At 42.0% G+C, this 24,701-nt stretch overlaps 3 protein-coding genes across 17 annotated transcripts; 1 reads left to right on the top strand and 2 right to left on the bottom strand.

Annotated features, from left to right (window-relative positions):
- Positions 1–1,196: 1,196 nt before the first annotated feature.
- Positions 1,197–11,983, bottom strand: phex (phosphate regulating endopeptidase homolog, X-linked). 8 transcript variants are annotated; one of them, XR_001759926.2, is made up of 23 exons: positions 8,390–8,657; positions 7,844–7,900; positions 7,465–7,626; positions 7,080–7,163; positions 6,772–6,998; positions 6,618–6,686; positions 6,100–6,216; positions 5,908–5,991; positions 5,649–5,794; positions 5,473–5,566; positions 5,226–5,354; positions 4,689–4,790; positions 4,243–4,320; positions 4,060–4,163; positions 3,884–3,942; positions 3,709–3,763; positions 3,501–3,568; positions 3,288–3,418; positions 3,135–3,200; positions 2,791–2,895; positions 2,606–2,682; positions 1,804–2,514; positions 1,197–1,662 (listed from the first exon to the last, which is right to left on the bottom strand). XR_001759926.2 is itself a non-coding variant. In XM_025054501.1 (23 exons), exons 2-23 carry the CDS (start codon positions 10,494–10,496, stop codon positions 2,412–2,414), a joined length of 2,241 nt encoding a protein of 746 aa, XP_024910269.1. In that variant the 5' UTR covers positions 10,497–10,499; positions 11,767–11,983; the 3' UTR covers positions 1,723–2,411. The 8 variants fall into 8 exon arrangements, 7 of the variants coding, with proteins under 7 accessions (XP_024910269.1, XP_008306531.1, XP_008306532.1 ...); XM_025054501.1 differs by lacking the exons at positions 1,197–1,662; positions 8,390–8,657 and adding exons at positions 10,373–10,499; positions 11,767–11,983 and having other exon boundaries at positions 1,723–2,514; XM_008308309.3 differs by lacking the exons at positions 1,197–1,662; positions 8,390–8,657 and adding exons at positions 10,373–10,556; positions 10,664–11,296 and having other exon boundaries at positions 1,723–2,514.
- A 635-nt stretch (positions 11,984–12,618) lies between these two features.
- On the bottom strand, positions 12,619–18,706 carry mbtps2 (membrane-bound transcription factor peptidase, site 2). 4 transcript variants are annotated; one of them, XM_017031814.2, is made up of 12 exons: positions 18,410–18,706; positions 17,834–17,982; positions 17,547–17,685; positions 17,180–17,283; positions 16,899–17,026; positions 16,695–16,813; positions 16,407–16,587; positions 15,784–15,884; positions 15,330–15,531; positions 14,922–14,997; positions 14,715–14,808; positions 12,619–13,365 (listed from the first exon to the last, which is right to left on the bottom strand). In XM_017031814.2, the coding sequence occupies exons 1-12, from the start codon at positions 18,482–18,484 to the stop codon at positions 13,237–13,239; spliced, it is 1,497 nt and encodes a 498-aa protein (XP_016887303.1). In that variant the 5' UTR covers positions 18,485–18,706; the 3' UTR covers positions 12,619–13,236. The 4 variants fall into 4 exon arrangements, with proteins under 4 accessions (XP_016887303.1, XP_008306530.1, XP_024910337.1 ...); XM_008308308.2 differs by lacking the exon at positions 12,619–13,365 and having other exon boundaries at positions 13,968–14,808; positions 18,410–18,705; XM_025054569.1 differs by lacking the exons at positions 12,619–13,365; positions 18,410–18,706 and having other exon boundaries at positions 13,968–14,808; positions 17,810–17,949.
- Positions 18,707–19,265: 559 nt separating this feature from the next.
- Positions 19,266–24,087, top strand: smpx (small muscle protein X-linked). Of its 5 annotated transcripts, none has more exons than XM_008308307.3 (5): positions 19,266–19,527; positions 22,657–22,714; positions 23,208–23,294; positions 23,371–23,521; positions 23,696–24,087. In XM_008308307.3, exons 2-4 carry the CDS (start codon positions 22,679–22,681, stop codon positions 23,512–23,514), a joined length of 267 nt encoding a protein of 88 aa, XP_008306529.1. In that variant the 5' UTR covers positions 19,266–19,527; positions 22,657–22,678; the 3' UTR covers positions 23,515–23,521; positions 23,696–24,087. The 5 variants fall into 5 exon arrangements, with proteins under 5 accessions (XP_008306529.1, XP_024910341.1, XP_008306527.1 ...); XM_025054573.1 differs by lacking the exon at positions 19,266–19,527 and adding an exon at positions 19,589–19,630; XM_008308305.3 differs by lacking the exon at positions 19,266–19,527 and adding an exon at positions 20,533–20,668.
- The last annotated feature ends 614 nt before the right edge of the window (positions 24,088–24,701 follow it).

Below are 24,701 nucleotides of genomic sequence, written 5' to 3'. Positions count from 1 at the left end.
TCACAGTATTCAATTAAAACTCATCACTTGACGCATACATTAAAGGTCAGATTTTACCCCTGTAAATTAAAGTTAAATAAAGTTCTAGGTTTATAATGTGATAAACAACACACTATATATATATATATAAAGGTAGAAATCAAACATTAGGTGGCGCTTTTGAGAACATTTACACCAAATCCGTCTCGGCTGTGACAAAAAAAAAGTTACATGAATGTAACAAAGCGCTATTTCCTCTCCACAATCTGATGGTTGTGATGCTGTGGTTCCCTGTTGTCATGGGAACAAAACTACGACAATTCCCTTTTCTCCCTCTTTAAAAAGCCCTGTGGTTACCATGACAACAGTAATGCATCAACCCCCAGTATCACGCGCACAGCCTAATATACTGACCTGGAAACAGACACAATTACACACTAACTAAAACACTCATCTGTTTTCATTCATCCATCCATCCATCACCAGTGTGGTGTGAGCAGCTGGAGTCCAAACCCAGCCCTGATTCCTCAGTATGTAACTAAGAACTGTTGTATTTATTTATAACTCAGAGCACACGAAAATGAACGTCTGTTTCCTGTTTTGTGTGAGTCTGAGTCTGTGAACAGACGGAGAATCAGCAGGTGTGTGTGTGTGTGTGTGTTTGTGAATATATGTGGTTCTTAATATAGGCCAACACAGGAAGATGAAGTTAAAGAGTCAGGTCTGGACCCTGGACAGATGGTTCCTGGTCCATCCTCAGTACGGAGACTCTGGTTCTACCAGTGTTCTTCGTGTTTATAGGAGAAATGCAAATAATCGTTTTTGTTCGGCGCCACAGCAGTTGAAAGATCTAATATCTAACAGGTAGAAAAACCAAACCAGTCCGTCAGCACCCGGTCTGGTCTAAACATATCTGGACCGGTACCAAACCATTAGTTTAAACGTGCAGACTGGATCCAAATCACAGATGTTTGTTCAAACTTGAACTTTCATAAGTTCATAAAAACAAACATCTGACCCTGATGGGTCACAGCTTGACCTTTAACCTGAGAGAAATCAACCGTCGACTAAAGATGTGAAGAAGAAGAAAAATGAGTTTTAAACATTTCCTCTTTGGGTCTTTGCTGCAGTCATAAAATAAAAACCAAGGCCAGACTTCTTTGCTCCTTCTTTCCCTTATTCATCATTCCCTCCCCACCTCCTCCCCCTCCCGTCGCTCGTTATGTTGTGGTACCTGCTCATCCTTTCATAAAGAATTCATCCCTTCATTTCCATTTTCATCCTCTGTTTTAATTATGTGCTGCTCTATTTATAGATCCTAGAACTAGTGCACCATCACCATTACCTTAACAACATCACCCCCCGTCACCACCTTCCCCCTCTGATGTAGTTCAACTTAAGGTGGACTTGGACTTGATTTAGATGAGGATTGAAACAGTCGAGGAAACATCAGTCAAATCATCACCACAAACTAGACAATTTAGTTAAAATGTACTTGTTTTTCCTCTTGATGACTCGGGGCTTTTTGTGTCAAACACCATCTGACCTGAGGGGGGCGCTGATGAATCGTTCTTCCTGCACTTCCATCTCTTTCCTCTCTGCCGGCCTCACAGACTCTAAATGTCATTTTACAGAGTTGTTCTTGGTTAATAAGACGCAGACAGTGAAGCTGTCAGAGGAGGCCTGAGGGAGCACAGAAGGTCAGAGGTCACAGACACACAAACAAAGTGAAAACACATGGGATTGTAGCCAGGATTTTTAATCTGAAGAACAAACACAGAAGGATCTTCAGCCATATTTCTGAGCTTTAGCAGAGAACGATACCTGGATGATAAGGACGGGCGTCTGATGACATCATCATAGTAACCTTATCTTTATCTTCTTCGTCATCATCAGCTCACACAGAAGCAGACTGAATTTAACCTGTTAAAATAGAACAGCGTCTGCCCTCTGCTGGACGTAGTTGAACATGCAGAGGCAGCAGAACCACAGCAACGATTATTTTCGTTTTTGAAAGTGATTCTTTGTTTAAATAATCTGTTCGTTATTTCGTTTGTTTTCACAGTAACAGTTTATTTTAGTCACTTTCCACAAGAACAAAAAGGTCATAGGTCAGTGGATCAAAGTAGTTAATAATAATAATAATAATAACTATTGAATTTAAATAAACTAACTGAGATAATGGTCCTTTAGTTCTGAGAGTAGCTGCAAAACACGTTACAGTAAATGTACCTGTACTGTATGTAAAAAAAAAGAAGTAAAATCCAGTCTTTTTGACATTGACCACAAACAAAAACATGACAAAACAGAAACAACGGTTGAACTTATTAAGATTCTGAGAAAATCACCGTGTCACTGTGACACACTGCTGTTGTAGGTTGTTTTTTTAAATTCTAGTGACATTTTCAAGTTCAGAGGTCAGAGGTTAAAGGTCACCACACCCTACAGGACTGAGCTCCTCTGTTCATCAGCGATGACTCAGGACAATTGAAGACTCCACGGAATTCTTCATAGTTACTCATGGCTCCAACGACTCTGAGAGAGGACACACACCCACACACACACACAGAGGTGAGGGTGTGTGCGTGTGTGTCCTCTCTGTGTCAGTGTGTCTTCTGTCCCTTACCTGTACTCTGGTGGACTGTGGGCTCCACTCTGGATCTGGTCTCTGGCAGCTTCAGGTCTGTACGAGTTACATCTGACCTGTGAAAATACACGGCCATGACTCTGGGTCGACGTTACCATGGCAACACTGACCAACAATGGTTGAGACAGGAATTTGTCTATGCGTGTGTGTGTTTTTTTTCCTACATGAGCATAACTGAGGAAAAACAGTTGGTTGTTGTTCAGCTCCACTCCAGGAAGCAGCGGTTCTTCAACTCCACCTCTGCTCTGCTCCACCCATCGTCTGTACGCCTAGAACACACACACATACGCAAGGGGAAATGATAGAGAGCAAAATAAGCGGGAACATTTGTTACACTTTCATCACCTGACACAGGTGACTCAGGTTTCGAACCAAAATGATTTTTTTCCTAATCTACAACGCAGGCCTTCACCTAAAGGTCAATTGAGACAGATAATCCCAGATATGGTCAGATAATCCCAGATATGGTCAGATAATGCTAGATAGGGTCAGATAATCCCAGACTCACTCTGAAGGCCTGTCGGATTCCTCCATTGTCTGCGATGTTCTCAGCCAGAGTTCTTTTCCCACGAACCTACAACAACAGGAAAATCACGCTCGCTGATTTACATCACTGATAACGTTTGTGTTCAGAATGTCGTCCGAGTCTGGCGTCGGTTACATTTAGCCCCGCCTCCTTCCAGTGATAGTTGTTATACTGGTCAATCATACACTGAGTTTTCTCATTGAAGGCTGTGATGGAAGAGTTGGTCCACCACTGGTCCAGGTTTCCATCTTTGTCATATTTACGACCTGATCACACACACACAAACACACACAGGTCAGATCCACAGCTGTACAACATGTAGACGCACACACACACAGGCACACACACCGTTGTTGTCAAAGCCGTGCGTTAACTCATGTCCAACGATGACACCGATGGCTCCGTAACTCAGTGACCTGCAGACAGAGAGAACTTCAGTTCTGAAGGTTCAGAGTCATTCTGTCAGATCCAGGTGGACTGACCTGGGATTATATGTACTACCTCAGATTAAAGTCATTTTCTCAGATAAACATTTGTCATAAATTCATATTAAAACCTGGGATAATCTCCTCCCCAGAAGAACGGCTTCTGAAGTTCTCCAGCAGGAAACCCTTCAGGACAGAAGACAAATTTTTTTTTTTAAACAAACTCAAAAAATAAAATAGAAGTCTTAAAAACAGTCTGAACTGATAAAACAGATTTAATGTATGAAAATAAGGTAAAGTTCTCACTGATCTGATTGGTGGATGAACTGTAGAAAGCATTGACTGTGGTCGGGTTCGTGAACCACCTGAAGAAAGTATAATAATAACAACAATAATAATTCAATTAAAAATAATTTATGTTTATCCGTCAGTACAACAGCGTAAACAAATGTTTATTTTCGTGTTTTTATCCTTTCACTCACTCTCTGCGCGGGACTTCCTTCCTCAGCCAGGAGATGTCAGACTGAGCGACGAACTTCAGCGTCTGCATCACGTTACCGTAGTAATCCAGCTCGTTAAACTTCAGCTGAACCAGGAACAGAACGTGGGATTAGTTTAGGTTCCGTTCATGTGATTTTCACAGGTTACAACGTTCACAATTTTACCTCCTTTAGATCTTCATTGAGGTACGTGTCGTTGAGGATGAACTCAGGATAGCCAACCTTGGCCAGAACTGAGTGAGCCTGGAGAGCGGGGGTGTCGAAGTATGTAAAATGAGGGGGGGAAGGGAGGGGGCATCAGAGACAGAGACAGAGAAAAGACATTTCAAGTGTTTCAGTGAATTCAACAGTCAAATAAAATGTAAAAAAAAATTCTATTTAAAATTAATTCAGGAGTTCAGATTAAGATTAATTTAATTTTTTCCCTTATCAAGAAATAAAGTTTGGACTTAAGTGAAAATTTACAACTGGTTCAAATTAAACAGTTCACTTTTCACTATGTGAAAAGATGTCAGTAGCTTCACTGGGTGGAGGGTCTGTGTGTATTTCAAAGACCGTTGGAAAAGTGTGTTTCAGTCTGGAGTTTGTGGTGATAAGAACAACGGTCTGACCTTCGCCACAGCTCTGCTCTTGGTTTTCTCATCCATCCACCTGTTCTCCTTCTCTAGCATGTCCACGAACGACCAACGGATTCCCTGGATCAGCTCCTCCATCTGACACACACACACACACGCAGAATCATAAATGAAAATTTAAAAAAAAAGGTTTGACTGAAAATCCTCTCAAAACTTCTTTGAAAATTTAATCTTGTCTAGTCAAGCTACAACTCTACGTCCACGTTTAATGACATTATTCAAGTCATTTCCTGTTTCAGGAAACAACAATAAAAAGAAAACAATGTGTAATAGTAGTGACAACTCCAACTGTTATTGTGCAACAGACAGAAGGCAAACACACAGGGGTGTGTGTGTGTGTGTGTTTACATTAGAAAAATATATAAAAGTCTAATTACTCTGCAAACACACACCCAAACTGACGCACAGAAGATTCTGATATTTAAATAACACACAAACCTACGCTGCAGTTGTGGTACACACCTGGGTTAACACAACTAAACAAATACACACACACACACAGGTAAAACACACCATCAGTTTTTTATCCTCCTGGAAGTGTGTGTTGACAAAGAGTCGTCCGGTGGCGTAAACCAGAGTGTTTTCAACGTAGTTCACACACTTGTCCCAGCGAGGGGTCAGAGACGTGGTTCCTGTGGTCACCTGCAGGGGGAGACAAATACACAGACACACAGTTGAGATCATAGAAATGATGGGAAACAAATTTTCAAAGTGTGAGAATGTCGATTTGTGTAAAACGTTTTGCTCTGGAAAAACTCACGCGAGAAAAATCCAGGAACCTGTAGAGAAACCGTCGACTGAGAGACGTGACCCTGGAAAAGACTGCCCTCCACTGGATGTAGTTAGCCACTGTCCTGGGGGAGAGGGGAGGAGAGGTAAGCAGAGAAGAAGCGAGGAAAGGAGAAAGGAAAGGAGGGCGTGTGTGTGTGTTTGTACCTTGGATCAGTTTTGTGGATGATTTTAAACAAATCTTTCAGATACTGAGGAGCTCTGACGATGACCGGCTCAGAAGAAGTGATGGAGAGAGAAGAATGTTCAGAGTGGGACTTCACAACAGCTGTGATGAAAGACAACCAATCAAACTGACACACACACACACACAAACGTATTTATTAATTGTCTTTTTTACTGAGGTCAATTGTTGTGATTAGGCTCAGGATTAGGATTAGGATCTGGATTGGGATCAGGACAATACCTGTGGGATGAAGCTCTGCAGACTGGCTATGGTGTGTTTGTTGTACATGGTGTCGCTGGTTCGATTCTCAAGGGGAATAATGATCTGCAAACAGAAAAAAATATATATGTATACTTTGAAATGAAGTCAAGGTTAAAATAATCTGATAGTAGGATTATGTAGGATTAAAATCTTCTGAGAGAATGTTTGTACATGTGCCAGTTTGGTCTCAAAGGCCAGAACTTTTTCCATCTGAGTCTGAGCTGCAGTTCCAGGAGCTCCGAGCATCACGGCCACATCGACCATCAGACTGAGCAGAGCTGCTCGCTTCTGAGGACGTCAAAAATAATCACACAAAAAATATCAACATTAGAATACATGACCAGTTACAGACCACAGTCAATGACCCGAGCACATCTTCACCATGAACCATTAACACTCAGTTATTCTGTGTTCTAACGCTGTAAAAATTTAAATATTATATATAGAAATAAAAATATAGATATAAATAAATTATATATAATAAAAACATTACTCTGTAAAATCTTCTGTTGTAACATTAATGTTCTTTACAACATTTTTTCTGCTTCTTAAGGTCTGTACAATGAATCAATGTCGCCGCCTAGTGCTCAAATACAGAATGCCCTGTCTTTTATATCACAAAAACGAAAAATTAAATCAATTTAGTTTGGATGTTGAAAAGGCCAAAAGTCGAAAGGTTTCATTCTCACAGCCTGAGCCGAGGACGTGTTGGTGATGTAGTCTTCTCTGGAGGTCAGAGACAGAGACGCCTGGTCCAGCTGTGAGGAGACGGACACAGAAAGTCAATCTCCGCTCAGTGTCTCTGCTGTTTCTGCCTTATTTATAAAGAATTCGGCCAAACACCTTGATGATGTACCGGGAGGAGTTCTTGTCGTCAGGAGACACGTAGAGTCTGACCAGAACACTTTTACTCTGTTGGTTCCTGATCTCAGCCAAGCTCTTCAGGAGGTTCCACTGACTCTCAGACCACTGGTACTCACCGCCCAGACCGTCGCCCACCACCGGCCAACGAAACTCTCTCTGCCTCAGAGTCTTCAGCAGAGGCTTGGAGTCCTGCTTCTCCAGCATGGCTGAGACAGAGCACATAAAAAAATAATAATTCAATTATAATACAATTACAAAAACAGTGTGTGTGTGTGTGTCAAACTCACTCTCATTCATGCACGATCTGTAGAGAACCTTAGCTTTAGTCACAGCCTCCAGTTCTTCAGGACCTGACGGAGCCTCGAGTAACTCTGACAAAAAATTTAAAAAAATAAACTAATTTGAAAAATGTCACTCAATTTAATATAATTACTTATATTTCCTTAATGTCTCATTAGCATTGTTTTTATTCCTGTGCTGTCAAACTAAGTTCGTTATTATTGTTGATCTGGACTCAGACACAAACACAAAAACAAATAGTGACGTTTCTGATCATTAATATTGATGCTCTGATTGGAGACAGACTGACGCTGATGTTTGAACACAACTTTTTAATTATTTCCGTCTCTGACAAGAAACTTTCAGAAATGACCATTTTGAGTGAAATCCCACCTCTGAGCTGCAGGTCCACGTGCTGCCTCAGCCAGGGGTAGATGCCGTACGAGGAGGAATCCTCGGGGATCGGGTTCTCCTTGAGCCAACCTCCGCAGGAGTATAAATAAAAGTCCTCACACGGATCAACGGAGGGGTCCATTTTGTTTAGGATAGAGCCGGCTGCGGAACAATGACAGAAAAAAAGAGAGCTTTTACCCCCTCTGCTGGTCGGACTCGTAACGACTAGTCAGGCAACGTATTTATGTTCTTTTTAAATTATATACTAAACTTTATGTATTTACGTATTTTTGTTGTTGTTCTTATTCGAACTCACTCTTTCTTATGTTAAGTGTTATTTTAAAGTGTGTAAAATTTTAAGGGGACAAAAACAACTCACCTGCTTCGATGCATTCAGGGCTAAGACAGAACTGCTGCTCACTGGACCTCTGAGACACTGGACAAATAGAAACAAAACCGACCGTCAGAACATAGCGATCTAGAATCGATGTGAGCAGACGAACGATTTCATCGAAAGACTTTGAACTATTTGGGAAAAGCTATTCCCGAGTTAACGCGTCGTTTTCTGATGTTAGCTACGTTTGCTAGCCTTTAGCTATTTCTCGATTACAATTCCATGAAAGTAAAACAGAGAGTTTATGTATTATTTTTAGGTCAAAGTGTCCTGTATGTACATCGTCACCCCAGTCAAGATTCTATAATAAAGAATATTCTGAAACTGATTTGTTTTTGTTGTTTTTTCCATCATTTTCTGGCGTTCTGTTTTCCGTCGTGTCAGAGCTTCGGTCTCCTGAGTGGTACGGCAGGGGCAGCGGGTGTCTATGTGGGCGGGAAGCATGTATATACAGTACATGTCTAAATATAGGCTACTATATACAGTACTTGTCTGTACACAGAAGTCTAAATACAGTGCTCTGCCTCAAACCGCATGAATGTTGAAAGTACAGAGTCGTGCTGGAGACACAGCCGTCCTCCCATGAGAAAGTCACCAGCGCGAAGTCGACGTCAAACACCACAAACCACAGCTTCCACGAGAAAAACGACCGAAACGAGAACCTGGAAATCATGTCCCTCCATCATTGTTAGCAGACTAATGACAGATACACACATATAACATATACATTTCTATTACTATAGTTATTAATATAGTTTTGTGTTCATGTATTTTATAGTTTTAAATGGATGTTTTAATAGTTTAAACGCGGGAATTCCGACATTTGCGTACAACTTGAACACACCGTTAGCTCCAGTAGGAAAAAGCCAGAAACTTTCATCTGAGAGGAAAGTGGGGTTTTTTTAGGTCATTTCTTGAAAGGATGAAGCACAAGAGTTGTTTTATTGCCTGTTCATTGTTCTGGAAACCACCGGAAAGAGGCCACAGAGAAATGAAGGCCTGACTCATGGGATGGAAAGAGTCTGGATATTGAACCAACATGGCGGTTTTCTGTCACATCCCCCTAGCGTCCATCTTTAATTTACTGAATATAAATCAACGGCTAAGAATACAATACAATAGAGTACAGTCAGAGTATTTTTTTAAAATTATTATTACTTATTATTATTATTATTTGGCAAATGCTGGTAAAAAATATATATCTTATTTAATTTGCATTTTCCCCACATAGTAGAAGTAGTAAAGAAGATCAACTTAAATGAGCTAAAAGTTTACCAAGAAGTCAGTTGGAGCATCTTTGAGGTTCTGACTATTCGACATGTGTCTGGTTGATCACACACACACAAAAACAGATTGGGAAAAAAAACAAATGAACAATTCTACATTCCTGTGTGTGGTCATTCACACAGTCCCATTACAGTGGGTGTGTGCGAGGCAAACACCCATAATTATACATCATCGCCACGATGAGAATGTGAGCTTCCTTCAATAACAAAAAGATGTACACACATGATTTTTTTTGGTTACACTGACAATAAAATATTTAATATAGAAATGTTTAGATTTCTTTTTTTTTTACCAGGGCTGGGGCGTTAATTTCGGACATACTGGTGACACTTCTGCACACACTCCAGCCTGCAGGTGGCAGTAATGAACATTAAATTGCCAGCTAGATAAAGATCAGGATTTGGAAGATTGGATTGTTGGGAATTTTTTTTAACTTCCTGATGCCACCATTAATTATATATATATATGATATAGTTTAATTATATATTATATTATAAAATATATATAATATTTATATAATTAAAGTATAACAGCTGTAGTTGTACTGTGAGTTTGAAGTAATCTGTGACTGCAGTAGACAGGTGAGGCACCTGTTCTTTAACTTCAACTGAACTGAATGTATTACGCAGTATTTTACAGTAACAACTGCAGTAGTACTTGTAGTAGTTGCTGTGCCGTCCACTGTGTTGTAATAAATCTGTTCTAGACTGTGTGGTGACAGGATGTGTTTTGTTTTGTTTTGGGTTTTTTTTTTTTTTACACACCAGACGGCTGTGTTTATTTTATTTGGATCAGTCTGTGGTTAATGAAGATTAACTGATATTTCCTTCACACTCACTGTTTTCCTGTTTCCTGTCAGGTATCCAAACACTGGACTTTGCTGCCTCTGCCTGACACTGACACAGACACTGACACAGGTACAGACTGTGGGTCTGTTCTACACCAACGTCTTCACAGACAGACTGTAGTTTCTGTGCGAACACAATCATCCCAAACCGCTCCACATGTTGTTGCTTTCATATGTGACTCAGGGGGAGCCTGAAACCTTAGATGAACCAAAAATAGTCTGAGACCAGTTACTGCTACACATTCTACAACCAGGTCTGCTTTCACACACTCTGTGTGTGTGTGTGTGTGTGTGTGTGTTTTCTACAGCCGGTGTACACTCCACTGTACTATAATGAAGGAATTCTACAAATTAAAATGTGTGTGTGTGTGTGTTCTTACCCAGGATGAGTGCGAGCATCAGAATAGCGCAGAGACACATGCACATGATGAGACCGATCTTGTAGAGTCGGGGGTTGCAGGTCCCAGGTTTGATTCCAGGGACACCTAAACGCTCCATATCCATGTCCTGAACACACACACACACTGGCACTCAACACAGTTCACTCTTCAAAAAAACCAAGCCCTAAAAAAGTGATAAAAACATAAATAAATAAAAGAATTAAAAAAAACAAAACTGTTTAATGTGAAAAGTTAAAATTGAAAAAAAATGAATGAATGAAAACCAAAAACCTCAGTGAATGAGCGCTGACTGTGTGTCTACACTGTCCTGACTGTCAGTTTGTGCATGTGTGTGTGTGTATCCATGTGTGTGTTCTACTCTAACTTCACAGTAATACCCCCTCATCACTTCATCACTCCTCTTCCTCCTCCTCCTCTAACATCACTCCTCCTTCTCTCTCCTCCCTCTCCGGCACATGTCCCACTGTGGACCACGGCTGCGCTTAGAACTTACTGCAACTGACAGCGACACGTTAGAGTGTGTGTTTGTGCTCATCTGTGTGTGTTAGTAGACATGAGAAGCCCCTCCCCCCTCCTGTGTTTTTCCCTGAGGGCGCTTTAAAAATGACAGATGAAAAAGTCAAAGGGTTAAAGTTCTCACCTGGACTCAGAAATGAAAAACAGAACTTAAATAAATAGTCAAAAATGACTTTTTTAGCGGGGGAACATCCTAGGTTAAAAAACATGAGCAGAAAATAAAAAAACAAATAATAAAAATGTAAAGTCGTCCAAACGACAGCAGAGAGACAGGTGTAATCTGAGGTGAAACGCAGACGCAAAGCCTTTGCTCTTAATTACATTAGACAGGGGAGCAGAACTGAATTACACACACACACACACACACACACACACACAGACTGCCTGATTAATTTGATTAATCTGCTGCTGTAAAAACTGTCACAGAGCATCAATAGTTTCCTGGAGGCCAGAGAGGAGACGTCAACCACAGAGTGTCTGTATATAGATGTGACTTCCTGTGCAGTTTAAATAAAACAGTCATTCCTCTCTCTCCTTCTCTCTCTCTCACACACACACTCACGGACACGGACACACACACACACGCTCACACCGCAGCTTCATTGTTTTGTTCTGGTCCATTGTCTAAACGTCAGCTGTTTTTAATCTGAAACCAACATTAACTGATTAAAGGCCGGGACAAAGAGTCTTTGTCTCAGTTCTGACTTTCACTGATAGGATTTAGAACGTTCGACATCAGACGCTGTCTCCACACTTATCAGCCAGGACACCGTCTCCCTCACACACACACACACACACACACACACAGAGATAATGGTGAAATACTGTGCTTGTCATTCCATCCACAACTCATTTACTGCAAAACTGATCCATCGTCCGTCTGTGAGTCTTTATCTTTGCTGTTTGGATGAGGTTGACGACACTGGAATCGCGACACTTCTCGGCATCACATAGAAAACGATGATCAGCTGACGTCATTCTGATTCAGTCCTCCACATTCTGTCATCAGGAAACAGACATTTATTTACACGTTCAACTGAAGAAAAAAATAATTCTGCCATTTTTCTCACCTGCAGTTCAAACGACAACTACGGCAAAAACTGACGCGCTTCCAATTTGCTTTTTAATAAACCCCCTCCTGCCTCCCGTGTTATACAAACATGACCAGAGGCTGCCAACAGCTCCAGATAACACACACGACAACAGACGTGCAAACAATCACGGCTAATCACTTTGGGTTGATTAGAGAGAGAGAGAGAAAAAGCACTGAGAGGTCAAAGGTCAAATCCTGTTTTTCTCCTCCACAGTCAGTCTTCTACACACATTCAAGGATTTCCAGTGAATAAATGAAAGCAGCGAGACTGTTGACGGTCGACTGCTCATCCCTGTGGTTACAGCTGGAGCTACAGTCTGAGGACAACACCCTGACAAATCACCACCTGTCACCGTCAACACCACCAAACACCAAACAGATCTTCACCAGGGTCGACGCACAACCAGCAGCCCGGTGTGCTTCCTAATGAAGTTCTGGTCATTAAAATACAGACGAAAACTTACTGAAGAAACAAATTCACAAAAAAGTTTCCCTGAAAGTTCGGTGGAAAATAAATCTATGCTGAAGGCAATAAAAAAGTAGAAAAAACAGCTAAAGGTTAGCCTACAAAACATCTCACCAGATGAAACACAATCCATTACATGTCCACACCTTCAACAGCTGAAAAAAACCCAAACATTTTTATTCCACGTTGGAATTTTACACTTAGTCACAACCACAGCTGCAGAATTTTAAAACATGGCTTTCATTATTTCATTATTTCATGCAGTAAAAAACCAATCATTTGTATCCCTTCATTTTTTTTCCTTCAATTTCTTTTTGTGCTTTTTCTCTGAAACTTCAAATTAAGTTGTATATTTGAGGAATCGGCAAGAGATGAACTCAAATTTGGACTTCGGCTGAGTCGTGTTTTTTTTCCCCGAGTCACGTTTACCTTTCCTGATTCGTGTTCACGTCTCCCGAGTCGTGTTTACTGAAAGAATAAGTAAAAGTAAAAGTAAGAAATGTCCTACTCCCAGTAACGGTACCATGGAACTGTCCAAGCTCCATCGTAGTCTGTTCAGTCACCACAGACAGTGTAGTGTGTTTTTGGCAGCTTCAAATAGAAGCAGTGAACCTTTGTTGGTCCGGTCAGGACCGGACCAACAAAGTCCCGATCCACTGGTCAAAAACCTCTGGACATTTAGCGGTTCTGCTGGATGACTGAGTTTTGGTCCCTTTTCACCGTTTGATGGTCCGCTTTACTTTGTTGCCCGTGTTCAGTTTTCTACTGTTACCGGGCCGTGACCATCCAGAGACCCAGAGCCACGTTGGCAGCGAGCAGAGCACTGCCCCCCAGCAGTAGGAAGAAACCAATCATCTCACGTCTCTGAGGGTCCGAAACCACCGACGCTAGCGTAGCCTCGAGGAGAGCGTTCACTTCTCACCCCCTCCTGCCTCCTGTGTTATACAAACATGACCAGAGGCTGCCAACAGCTCCAGATAACACACACGACAACAGACGTGCAAACAATCACGGCTAATCACTTTGGGTTGATTAGAGAGAGAGAGAGAAAAAGCACTGAGAGGTCAAAGGTCAAATCCTGTTTTTCTCCTCCACAGTCAGTCTTCTACACACATTCAAGGATTTCCAGTGAATAAATGAAAGCAGCGAGACTGTTGACGGTCGACTGCTCATCCCTGTGGTTACAGCTGGAGCTACAGTCTGAGGACAACACCCTGACAAATCACCACCTGTCACCGTCAACACCACCAAACACCAAACAGATCTTCACCAGGGTCGACGCACAACCAGCAGCCCGGTGTGCTTCCTAATGAAGTTCTGGTCATTAAAATACAGACGAAAACTTACTGAAGAAACAAATTCACAAAAAAGTTTCCCTGAAAGTTCGGTGGAAAATAAATCTATGCTGAAGGCAATAAAAAAGTAGAAAAAACAGCTAAAGGTTAGCCTACAAAACATCTCACCAGATGAAACACAATCCATTACATGTCCACACCTTCAACAGCTGAAAAAAACCCAAACATTTTTATTCCACGTTGGAATTTTACACTTAGTCACAACCACAGCTGCAGAATTTTAAAACATGGCTTTCATTATTTCATTATTTCATGCAGTAAAAAACCAATCATTTGTATCCCTTCATTTTTTTTCCTTCAATTTCTTTTTGTGCTTTTTCTCTGAAACTTCAAATTAAGTTGTATATTTGAGGAATCGGCAAGAGATGAACTCAAATTTGGACTTCGGCTGAGTCGTGTTTTTTTTCCCCGAGTCACGTTTACCTTTCCTGATTCGTGTTCACGTCTCCCGAGTCGTGTTTACTGAAAGAATAAGTAAAAGTAAAAGTAAGAAATGTCCTACTCCCAGTAACGGTACCATGGAACTGTCCAAGCTCCATCGTAGTCTGTTCAGTCACCACAGACAGTGTAGTGTGTTTTTGGCAGCGTCAAATAGAAGCAGTGAACCTTTGTTGGTCCGGTCAGGACCGGACCAACAAAGTCCCGATCCACTGGTCAAAAACCTCTGGACATTTAGCGGTTCTGCTGGATGACTGAGTTTTGGTCCCTTTTCACCGTTTGATGGTCCGCTTTACTTTGTTGCCCGTGTTCAGTTTTCTACTGTTACCGGGCCGTGACCATCCACAGACCCAGAGCCACGTTGGCAGCGAGCAGAGCACTGCCCCCCAGCAGTAGGAAGAAACCAATCATCTCACGTCTCTGAGGGTCCGAAACCACCGACGCTAGCGTAGCCTCGAGGAGAGCGTTCAGGATCCACTGACCATCCAGAGCAAAACATGGAACCGAGTTGACGACGGCCAGGGCTCCGGACAGCGACAGCAGGTACCTGAGGTGGAGGGGGCTAAGGAACAGCACACACAAAAAAAAACAAAAAACCTGGTCTGGACTTTAACTTAAAAACCACAGATTCACCCAAAACCTGCTGCTGCTGAAGGATACTTGCAAAACGTCTCCAAAAAGACGGGCAGGTCCAGGTGAAGGAAACTGAAGCGAGGAACAAAGTTCGTCAAACTCACTGGAAAAAAATAAAAACAGGATCAGTTTTTAATCAAAAATTATAAACAAATTTTAAAGCTAACATTCAGCTTTTCCAAAGCTATTTTTTTAAATTATCGTTATTGTTGAATGAATTATAAAAGGCTAATTTTTTTTTAGCTTTTTCTCAGCTGTGTTTTCCTGAAACTTGGAGCAGGAGGAGCAGAGACCGAGTTTGTTTCTGCTCCTCCTCAGTAAACATCAGCTCCACTGCTGTAAACAGTCATTAAAGGAATATTACACATAATAGGTGATGACTCACTCAGCACAACTGCAGGGCTTTAACAGACAAACACACACACACACACGTACCAGCGTACTGCAGGTGTGGGGGGTAGCCCACAAACAGCATGTGGGTGTGAGGCGGGTGTGCGACCCTGATGAAGCGCGTCTGGTTCTCCAGTGACGGAGTCACACACACGCTGGACTGATGCTCAGAGTCAGAGACGCAGTCGTCGTCGGTACTGCACAAACGCGACCCTGACACCATCTTACGGACGGGCAGACAGGAGTACTGCAGAGGGGATGAAATCAAAGTTTGACCCACGTGTGTAAGTGGGTTGTTGTGTGTCTTTTGTGCTGATGATGTTTGATGTTCTTTGAGGAACCAAAGGTTCTGCGTTGGCTCTCCTCCACTAATCTTGAAGTAAAAAATTCCAGTTCCCAGACAGTTTTATTATCTGTCCAATGTTCCTTTCATGTGGTTTGTCTAAAGAGCTATGGATTTATCTGACAGAACCTGGAGGACTGTGTGTGTGTGTCTGACCTCTCTGCCTCCACCGCTCTGGTCTGGGCTGTAGTAGAAACACAGGTCAGTCAGACTCTTGTTGCTACAACAGTCCATGCTTCCATCCAGACGCTTGAAAGCTGCAACAGAAACAGAGATATGAACTGGTGAAACACACAACCACAGACACGGAGACAAACACGCACACACACACGGAGACAAACACGCACACACACGGAGACATTAGGTTAGACTGTTTACATGACTCACTAAAGTGCTGTTTTATTAAATTTAAAGATAAGGGAGATGAAAACAGACATAAATACACAAACGATCACACAAACAAACAAACACACACACCCGTAATTGCGTTTCTCATTCTTAGGATTTGATTTTAAATTTTTCTTTATTCACATTAGATTTTAAGCCTTGGTTTCTACACAAATACAACTCTTATTTTGAAAGATTTTTTTAGAATTATTTATTTTTATTAATATTTATTCTTATCTGCTCTACATGGCCATGTTCACCTTTATAGGTTTCTAAAATGTTTAGGTTAAAGATGAAGATCTTTCATGTGAACCTGAACCAAACGTAACGTTTTTTTATGACCACACTTTTATTTTTGGTGTCTGTCTGTGTGTGTGCGTGTGTAGACTGACGTCGTCCGTGGGCCCAGCTGGGCTGTAGACTGGCCCGAGGGACACAGTATCCAGTCTGTGGGTTGTGGGACAGATGTGACAAACAGCTGCTCCAGTCGCTGACTCCTCTGATTGGACAATCCTCCAGTGATGTCACCAGGTCTCCAACTGCAAGACCACGAGGGCCGTCTGCTGCTGAGCCCTGATTTAAAAAACAAAAATATTAAAATCTGTCACTGATTGGATTTCTCACCAGTAGGAAATAAATAATGAATTAAATTATTAGGACTATGGATGTGCTGGACTCACCTGCACCACATCAATGACCAGAGCGCCCCCTCCTGTGGAGTAAACAGGAAACAGGAGAACAGGCAACAGGAAGAGCAGGAGCAACGCTGCCACACACAGGACAAAGTTGTGCCAGACGCCTGAGGAGACAGGTTCAATGAATTAATTCCAACATCAGCGTCATTCATTCGTGTGTGTTTCAGAGTATGCGAGTGCGCCCCCTACCTGCACAGAAGATGCGCAGCTGCTGCGTGGGAGAGATGAGGTTGAGATGAGACGTGAACAGATCCACAAAGGCACCGGGATAAACCACGAACACAAACAGGCCAAAACCATTTACCCGAACCTGCTCCCTGTGAACGGAAGAGGAAAACGCTGTTCATAAACACTGCAACAGGGGTCAGAGGTCAGGGCTTCTTCACATTAACTCTGGTGGTTCTAACAGAGCCCATCAGTACCAGCTGTACTGCTGCCTTGGTCTCTAAGGTGATTTGTCAAAGCCTTACCTCAGTGCTGCCACCGCGTGGCCAAGTTCATGTATAATCCCACTGAGCAGCAGAGCCAGGAAGAAGTAGCCCAGCTGGTTGGTGGGCAGGTTAACGCCAGGAACCTGAAGAGGTAGAAGGTCAAAGATCAGGTAGACGTCATTAAAGTCTGTTTTTATTCTTTCCATACAAATTTAAGACGTGACATATTTGACGTTGTCCAGTCTGGACTTTGGCTCCACATGTTTAGACCTCAGTGATGAGACATGAGCCATGGACAGGATGATGAAAAAAGCGAGTCCTCTACCAAGGCCGAGCCCTTCAGCCCTGAAAGGGTGTCATTCTGTAGCTCAGCTGTAGGGGTCAGTACAGATCTAGAGCTACTTACCACCACCTGCAGAGCCTGCTGTCCTCCTGCACCTGGGTTGTTGGTGGTCATCTGAGTGATGGTCTGCTGAAGAGTCCTGATCAACAAAACCACGGAGCCCAACATGGACACCACTCCAAACACCAGACCACTGGTGAACCTGGGGGGAAATGACGGGAGGGGGGAGAGGGGGATGGGGGGGACAGCAACATTAGCAACACAGAAGCAGCAGCAGTGACAGCAACACTGAATGGGTGAATTAATAACAGAACAGACGTTCTCACAGATGTTCTCACAGATGTTCTCACCACACATAAAGAGCTCCAGGCCTGATGCGAGCACAGTAGGAGAAGAGTCCATTGAACATGGTCGTCTGCCAGCGCAGGTGGAACGGAGACAGGGAGAGTCCTCGACTGGACAGCCATGATTGGTAGCTGATCCTGTGACTGACTGAAGACTAAAGGGAGGACACAGTGATTTGATTCAATTGTTCCTGGTAAAGATTATGACCTGTACTGGTAGAACCATATATATAACAAAAGTCCCAAATGTGTACTTCAGGTTCTTCTAAGTGGAGCAGAAATAGTTTTGTATTTCTCAGCTTCAAAAACAGTAGCATTTGTATTTTTCTTTATCATAAATGTTATTTAATGTCCCTTTAAAAATATCAACTGCTTTATTTGACATATATTTTGTATTTTCTTTTAGTTACACTTTAAATAGTTGAACAGAAGATGCAACGTAGGCGACCGGTTGAACTGAATGCACGTTTGTAAATTATAGCTCTTTGTTGTGTTGTTACTGTTTATTAAGCCCATAAACGCCGTTCGGCTACAATAGTGTAATCTTAATTACAGCACGTAACACAGAATCACGGGGTTTACCCTGAGGATGGTGTCAGTCAGATACACCGCGGACCAAGCGACCATGACAAACACCAGCACCGACACCGGAATCATAGCGACTCTTATCGGGGAACTTCTTCGCTCTCTGCCGCCTTCATCACGCGGTCTTCGCGCTGATATTCTCTCTGTGGACCCCCGAAGCACCGGGACTCTTTTCGACAGCAGACACTCTCCAAAAAATCTTACCAAAGATGATGAAATATGACGAAAACGAAATGAAATGAAAGAAAATAAAGATTTCCGGGTTACTTCCGTCTTCTCTTCTTCGTTTGAGTAGGATTTCAGATACACATAAGTGCTGCGCCCCCTGTTGACAAAAACTGGAAGCGACTTAAAAAAACTATGAAATATTTGAAATAAACGATTAAATATTTTTCATTATTGTTGTTCTTTGACATGTTTGTGTTTCCTGTGAAGGTAAAACTACATCGACGGAAAAAATCACACGAAACCTCAATATTTTTCTGCATTCCGACTTTATGTTTTTTTTATTATTGCCTCAATCTTAGCCTTAATCTGAAACAACTGGATATACTACAGGCGCCACCAAGTGGCCATACTGAAGGATATAGAGTTTCCTAATAAATTATTAAATAATAAAATCACTAGAAGGGAAATCTGCTAAATTCATCCGCTTTGCCATAAAAACAGAACCAGTGTCAATCCAGAGAACAGCATTAGAAATGGCCATCAATTTTAAATGTAACTTCCAGGCTGAACCTCAGGTGGTGTGAGAGTGTTTTCTGTATTTGCATATGTTGATTCATGAAACAACAGCTCAGTTGTCAGGTCTTCATTTTCAATTTCCGACTTTGAGGGCAGAACGTCAGCGTTGTACCTCTGGTCTCTGCGGTTCAGACGGTGGGACAGGGTCAGAGTCGGGGTCAGACTCAGGGTCAGGAAGGGAAGGGAGTAAAAAGTAATGTTCTTGTGAGTGAGTCCAGGTCAGGTTCCACTCAGGGAGGGGGTTCTTCTCTGTCTGTAAACCAATCAGCTGCAGCGGAAACGGGTCAGGTAGAAGAACAGGAGGTGAGACCAACTGAGGACGAGGGACAGAGACAGAGAGTGAGAGAGAGAGAGGCAGGAGCCACCAGGAGGTAAGATAACACACACTCACACACACACACACACACAGTTAAACCAACATACACTATTAATACTGAGGACAGAGACAGAGGGACAGAGAGAGGACACAGAGACGTAAGACAACAAACAACAAACAACAAACATTTACAAACAAACACATCCATGTTGTACTGCAGCAGGACTTTCTTTAGATACAGACGTCACTACCTTTGCTGAGTCTGAGTGTGTGTATGTCAGAGTAAAAGTAGGACAGCTCCATTTTTGTCCCTAACGTAAGAAGCAGAGTTTTGACAAGTGTGTGTGTGTGTGAGAGAGAGAGAGAGAGAGAGAGAGAGAGATGTAGATGCTGTGACGGTGTAAATGTTCACTTTTTCAAATACATTTTGTTCATCAGAAACTAATTTGTACTGAACGTCTCCAATCATCAATAAAAAATTAATTTCTGTTTTTTTAATCAGTTATCATTTTATTTTCGGTTTAATCACCAAAATTAAAAAACAAATGCTCACTTTATCTGAATCACAAACACATTATTGTCACCTGTACATGGAATAATCCAGTTTAATCCAGAAATGTGATTTTCTAACAACCACCTATTATGAAGGTGTCGTGAACACAGTCACAGCCTTTATGTTTTAATCCCATAAATAAACATAAACGTGTCACTTCATTTTGAGGATTATGACTGCCTCAGTCCTGTGACGGTGAACAGTTGTTTGTTTTTTTTAATTATTATTAATTTATATTATTTTTATTACATGGATTTGTACAGGATGTTGAGTTTGATTTCCACAATTAAAACAAATCATATTAACTGACTAAGATTTGATCATCATCCGTTTAAAACATTGAGTTTTAAACTTCATCTTCTGTCTGAAAGATGTTCCTGCGTGTGTGTGTGTGTGTGTGTGCGTGTGAGTGGATAGAAAGCAGGTCCATTGGCTGTATCATCTATTTATAGTAAGAACAAATCCCAGATATGAGGAGAATCTGAGGGTGTGGGGCAGTGAGAGAGAGAGAGAGAGAGAGAGAGAGGGAGGGAGACAGAGAGGGAGACAGCCTGAGGGGGGGAGTGTGTGACGGAACCAAAGGTTTTCAGTTCAGCTCAGAGTCACTTTGTCTTAGAGACCTTAGAGGCAGTGTCGTCAACAGGTGAGTTTTTATTTCTCTGTCAAACTCCTGTTTGTGACGATCCTCTGCTCCCAGACAGCAGGTGTCGCTCTAACTCTGTAGAACATACAGTAGGTTAATGACCATAACATGTCGTAGCCAGCGGTGTGGTGCCTGCTGGTAACGAACATCACTGGCCTGATGATGGCGGTGAAGGCACCGGTGGGACAACACTGCGTGGTTCTTATTGGATCATCCAGCTGTCAATCACACAGTCATGTTCTCTGTCCATGGTCTACCGTCCCTCTGTCTGTCAACGTGACCAACACTGACGTCGACTGACGTTGACCTGAGAAAAACATGGAAACCAAGGAAGATTCTGGAAAAAAAAAGTACTGATGATAAAGATGATCAGTAAAGATAATCTTGTTACTCTGGTCTAGTTATTCCAGTTAGCATACTGGAGTCGCTGTCTGGTCTGGTTAGTCTAATAAGTCAAGTTGTCTATTCTAGTAAATCTAGTCCAGTTATCCCAGTTAATCCATTTAGTCTGGTTTAGTCAAGCCTAGTTAGTCTTCCTAGTCTTGCTTAGTTAGTCACATGTACAGTAATTAGTAGGGATGTCCGATATTAACTTTTGTTCAAACATTTAATTTCCGATTCCGATACCGATATAGGCCTGGTAATATTTATTTATTTATCTGTACAAACCACTGTATGAGTACGAGATTAATTATATGAGCTGCAATGCTGCCACCTAGTGACTTTCACTTTAATATACAGCTGTTTATCCCCAAAACTAGTTTTAGGACACATATTATCTGGCCAAACCCAGGCATCGGGTTATCGGGTTTTCATTATCAGTTAGTCTACCTAGCTTAGTCAAGCTAGTGCAGCTGGTCTAGTAAGAGTAAGTAGTTATTGTTCCATTTGGTCTCATTAGTCCAGAATGCCCCAGGTTTTATTAATGAATTATTATTTCCTACGCAGACGATGACATGATGTTTGTTGAGCTACAGAACGCCCGCTCTCACACCTTTACTTCATCATTTTCTTCAAGTTTGTGTCGACTGAGTGACAGTGAAACTGTCTGCAGGGACGAGAGCAGCTGCTGTAGATGGAGCCCCCCCCCCACACACACACACACACACTCTCTCTCTCTTGCCCTCTCTCTCTCTCTCTCTGTCCATGTCCAGGCATTTCCTCTGAGGGAATGTTGTTGTGGTTACAGCCTGACAACGCCGTGTGTTAGATTTAAAACTCTGGGCTGTGGAAACTTTCCCAGTCTGTGGACCAACGACAACTGACACGAAGTCTGAAGTCAACAACTGGATGGAAGTTGAGCTTAAAGTTTTAACATTCCCATATTTGGGAATTGTCAGGTATGAACGGCGTGTGGTCACAATAGATTTATTAATGAAAATTTGAAAATTAGGGTTGTCCAATAATATCGGCCCGATATTAGCGTAATTGTGTAGTATCTGTAAGAATCGTTATCGTTATTTTTTTTTCTCCGATTATGAAAACCCAACAAAGCAATGCCTGGGTTTTGTCAAATGATGTGTGTCCTCAAAATAGTTTTGGGGGAAAACAGCCGTATATGAAAGTAAAAGACACTAGATGGCAGCATAGCAGCTCATTTAATTAATCAATTTTAATAATCAGGGGATTTTGTGCAGAATGTTGGTGGCAGCAACTCATACAGTGGTTTGAACAAATCAACAAATAAATATTACCAGGTCTATATCGGTATCGGCCGATATCAGAATCGGGAATTGTTAGGAAATGTTTGGACAATATTGCCATACGTCATATGTGACGACTGTTTGAGGAGTCGTTCTTCATTCCCGTTCTTCAGTCACTGCTGCTGAAACTGATCCACAAATGAACCTTTATTTGATTGGTCTTCGTTTCTCATGAAAGATTCAGAGTTCGTCTCTGAGAGTTTCTAAGCAACAGAAACACTACACCGGGAGCTGCTTTACTCTAATGGACACACACACACACACACACATCTTTTTTTTTTGCAGGTCAGTGAACTCAGCAGAGGTCATGTCCAAACCCTCATCTAACGTCAAAGCCCTTCAGGTAAAACACCAGAATAGAATATATTAGAATAGAATGTAACATGATAGAATCATCTTTACAGGAAAACTGTCAAACACTGTTTGTGTCTGTGGAATACGTTTTTCCCACGTTCTGTTTCAACACCTGAATGTCACAGAGGTTACAAAGGGACCTGACCTCTGGGTCACAACAAACGTCCAGAGGTTACAAAGGGACCTGACCTCTGTGTCACAACAAACGTCTTTAGCTGCATACCGCCACCTACTGTACCAGAGTGTGTCAAATAGAATATAAAAATAATTTTGTTTTTTGACTAAAGAAAAAATAGTTACTGTTTGAGAAAAATAAAACCTGTCTTAGTTCAGTCTGTGGCTCAGTCTGTGGCTCAGTCTGTGGCTCAGTCAGTTAGTGTTTATCTGTACAGTCCCATCACAAACACAGGTGTGACTCACAACAGGGAAAGTTCCGTTTTTACAACAGTGGAAACATTCTATGATTCCTGTCTGTCCTTCAGGCTAATTTGAATATTCCAATGGGAGCGCTGCGTCCAGGGGCTGGACATCCTGTTAGAAGGAGGGAGGAGACTGCGGACGCTGAAGAGGTGAGAACACACACACACACACAGGTATAGTGTGTGTCTGTTTGTTGCCATGTTCACGCGTATGTCTGGTCCACAGGCTGCCGTAGACCAGTCCAGCTCTGAAGCTCAGACACCAGAGGAGAAGAAGAAAGCTCCGCCCTCCTCGGTCAAACTTCCTGTCGTTCATCCGTCTGAGTTACAGAACGTGAAGAGTGAACTTCGATGGGTCACCAAGGATTAACACACAGGTCAAGCTGCAGTGTCTGTCAGTAACAACTGCATCAGCGTCGTGGCCCACATTCAATCAGACTGGTCCACATGTGGGCTGTGACCTTTACCTTGAACCCACACAGGCTCTTCTCTGGGACTGACTTTAATTCTGCATCTAAAACTAACAACACTTTCTTCTGCTTCTGCTGCAGGATCTGGTGAAACAGAAGCAAATCGTCGACATAGATTCAAACCAATAGACTAGAAACTAAATCCAGAAATGCTCAGAAACACAGACATCTGAAGAAGACGACGAAGACGAAGACAATGACGACGAAGAAGATGATAAAGACGGGGAAGAAGTCTCTCTTCATCCACATTGAAACAGTGACCAAAGTTCTGTTAGTTTTGTTGTTTCTGCTGCATCTCTCTCTCTCTCTCTCTCTCTCTCTATCACACACACACACACACACACCTACTGAACCTTCTCCACTGTGTGAATTCTATCTAATGTTCTGTTTAAGGTAGAGTGCATGTGGGTTCTTTTGTAAAAGCTCTGACAGAAAAGATTTAAAAATAAAAAAACGATTGTTTGTTAAAGATGTTGTTTAACTATTTTACAGTTCAGTCTGTATTGTTTTGTTTTGTTTTTTCTATCAGCAAACAAGCTGCAGCCAAAAATCAACACAAAAGTGGATTTTACTACTAAATAATTAAACAAATAAATATATTTAGGACGGACGCCCGGTCGTCACGAGTCAACGAAGAAAAACAGTTCAGTTCTGATCCATTCAATATGTGCTAGCACTAAAGCACTAGGTGTTACTTAACTTGCTAGTTGTTGATGCTACTGTAGCTAGCCACGAAATCATGACCTGATTCGCAAATTTACCGCCGTTAAATTCACGCTTCCAGAGAAAAACCAGGAACTAGTCAAAACATTGTTGTTTTATTTATTTATTTTTTTTTGGCGACAAGATTTTTATCAACAGGATTCGATTTAAATAAACCTACACACACACACGACAGCAGCCCAGTTGCTACACCGGCGTTACTTCAGATCCATCATCACACTACATGTACACATGTACACACACACACACACACCCACACACACACACAGAGCAGCTGTGCCTAAGTTTAGCCTGGAGTCACAGTGGAATATTTTGCTGCTGCTGTGTTAAAAACTGGGCTCCAGGACCTGACATTGTGTGGACA

Source organism: Cynoglossus semilaevis, chromosome 3, assembly GCF_000523025.1.
Source record: "Cynoglossus semilaevis isolate Cse_v1.0 chromosome 3, Cse_v1.0, whole genome shotgun sequence".
NCBI classification, from domain to species: Eukaryota; Metazoa; Chordata; class Actinopteri; order Pleuronectiformes; family Cynoglossidae; genus Cynoglossus; species Cynoglossus semilaevis.
The sequence above is the reverse complement of the archived record's forward strand: the minus strand, read 5'-3'. Positions and strand labels throughout refer to the sequence as shown.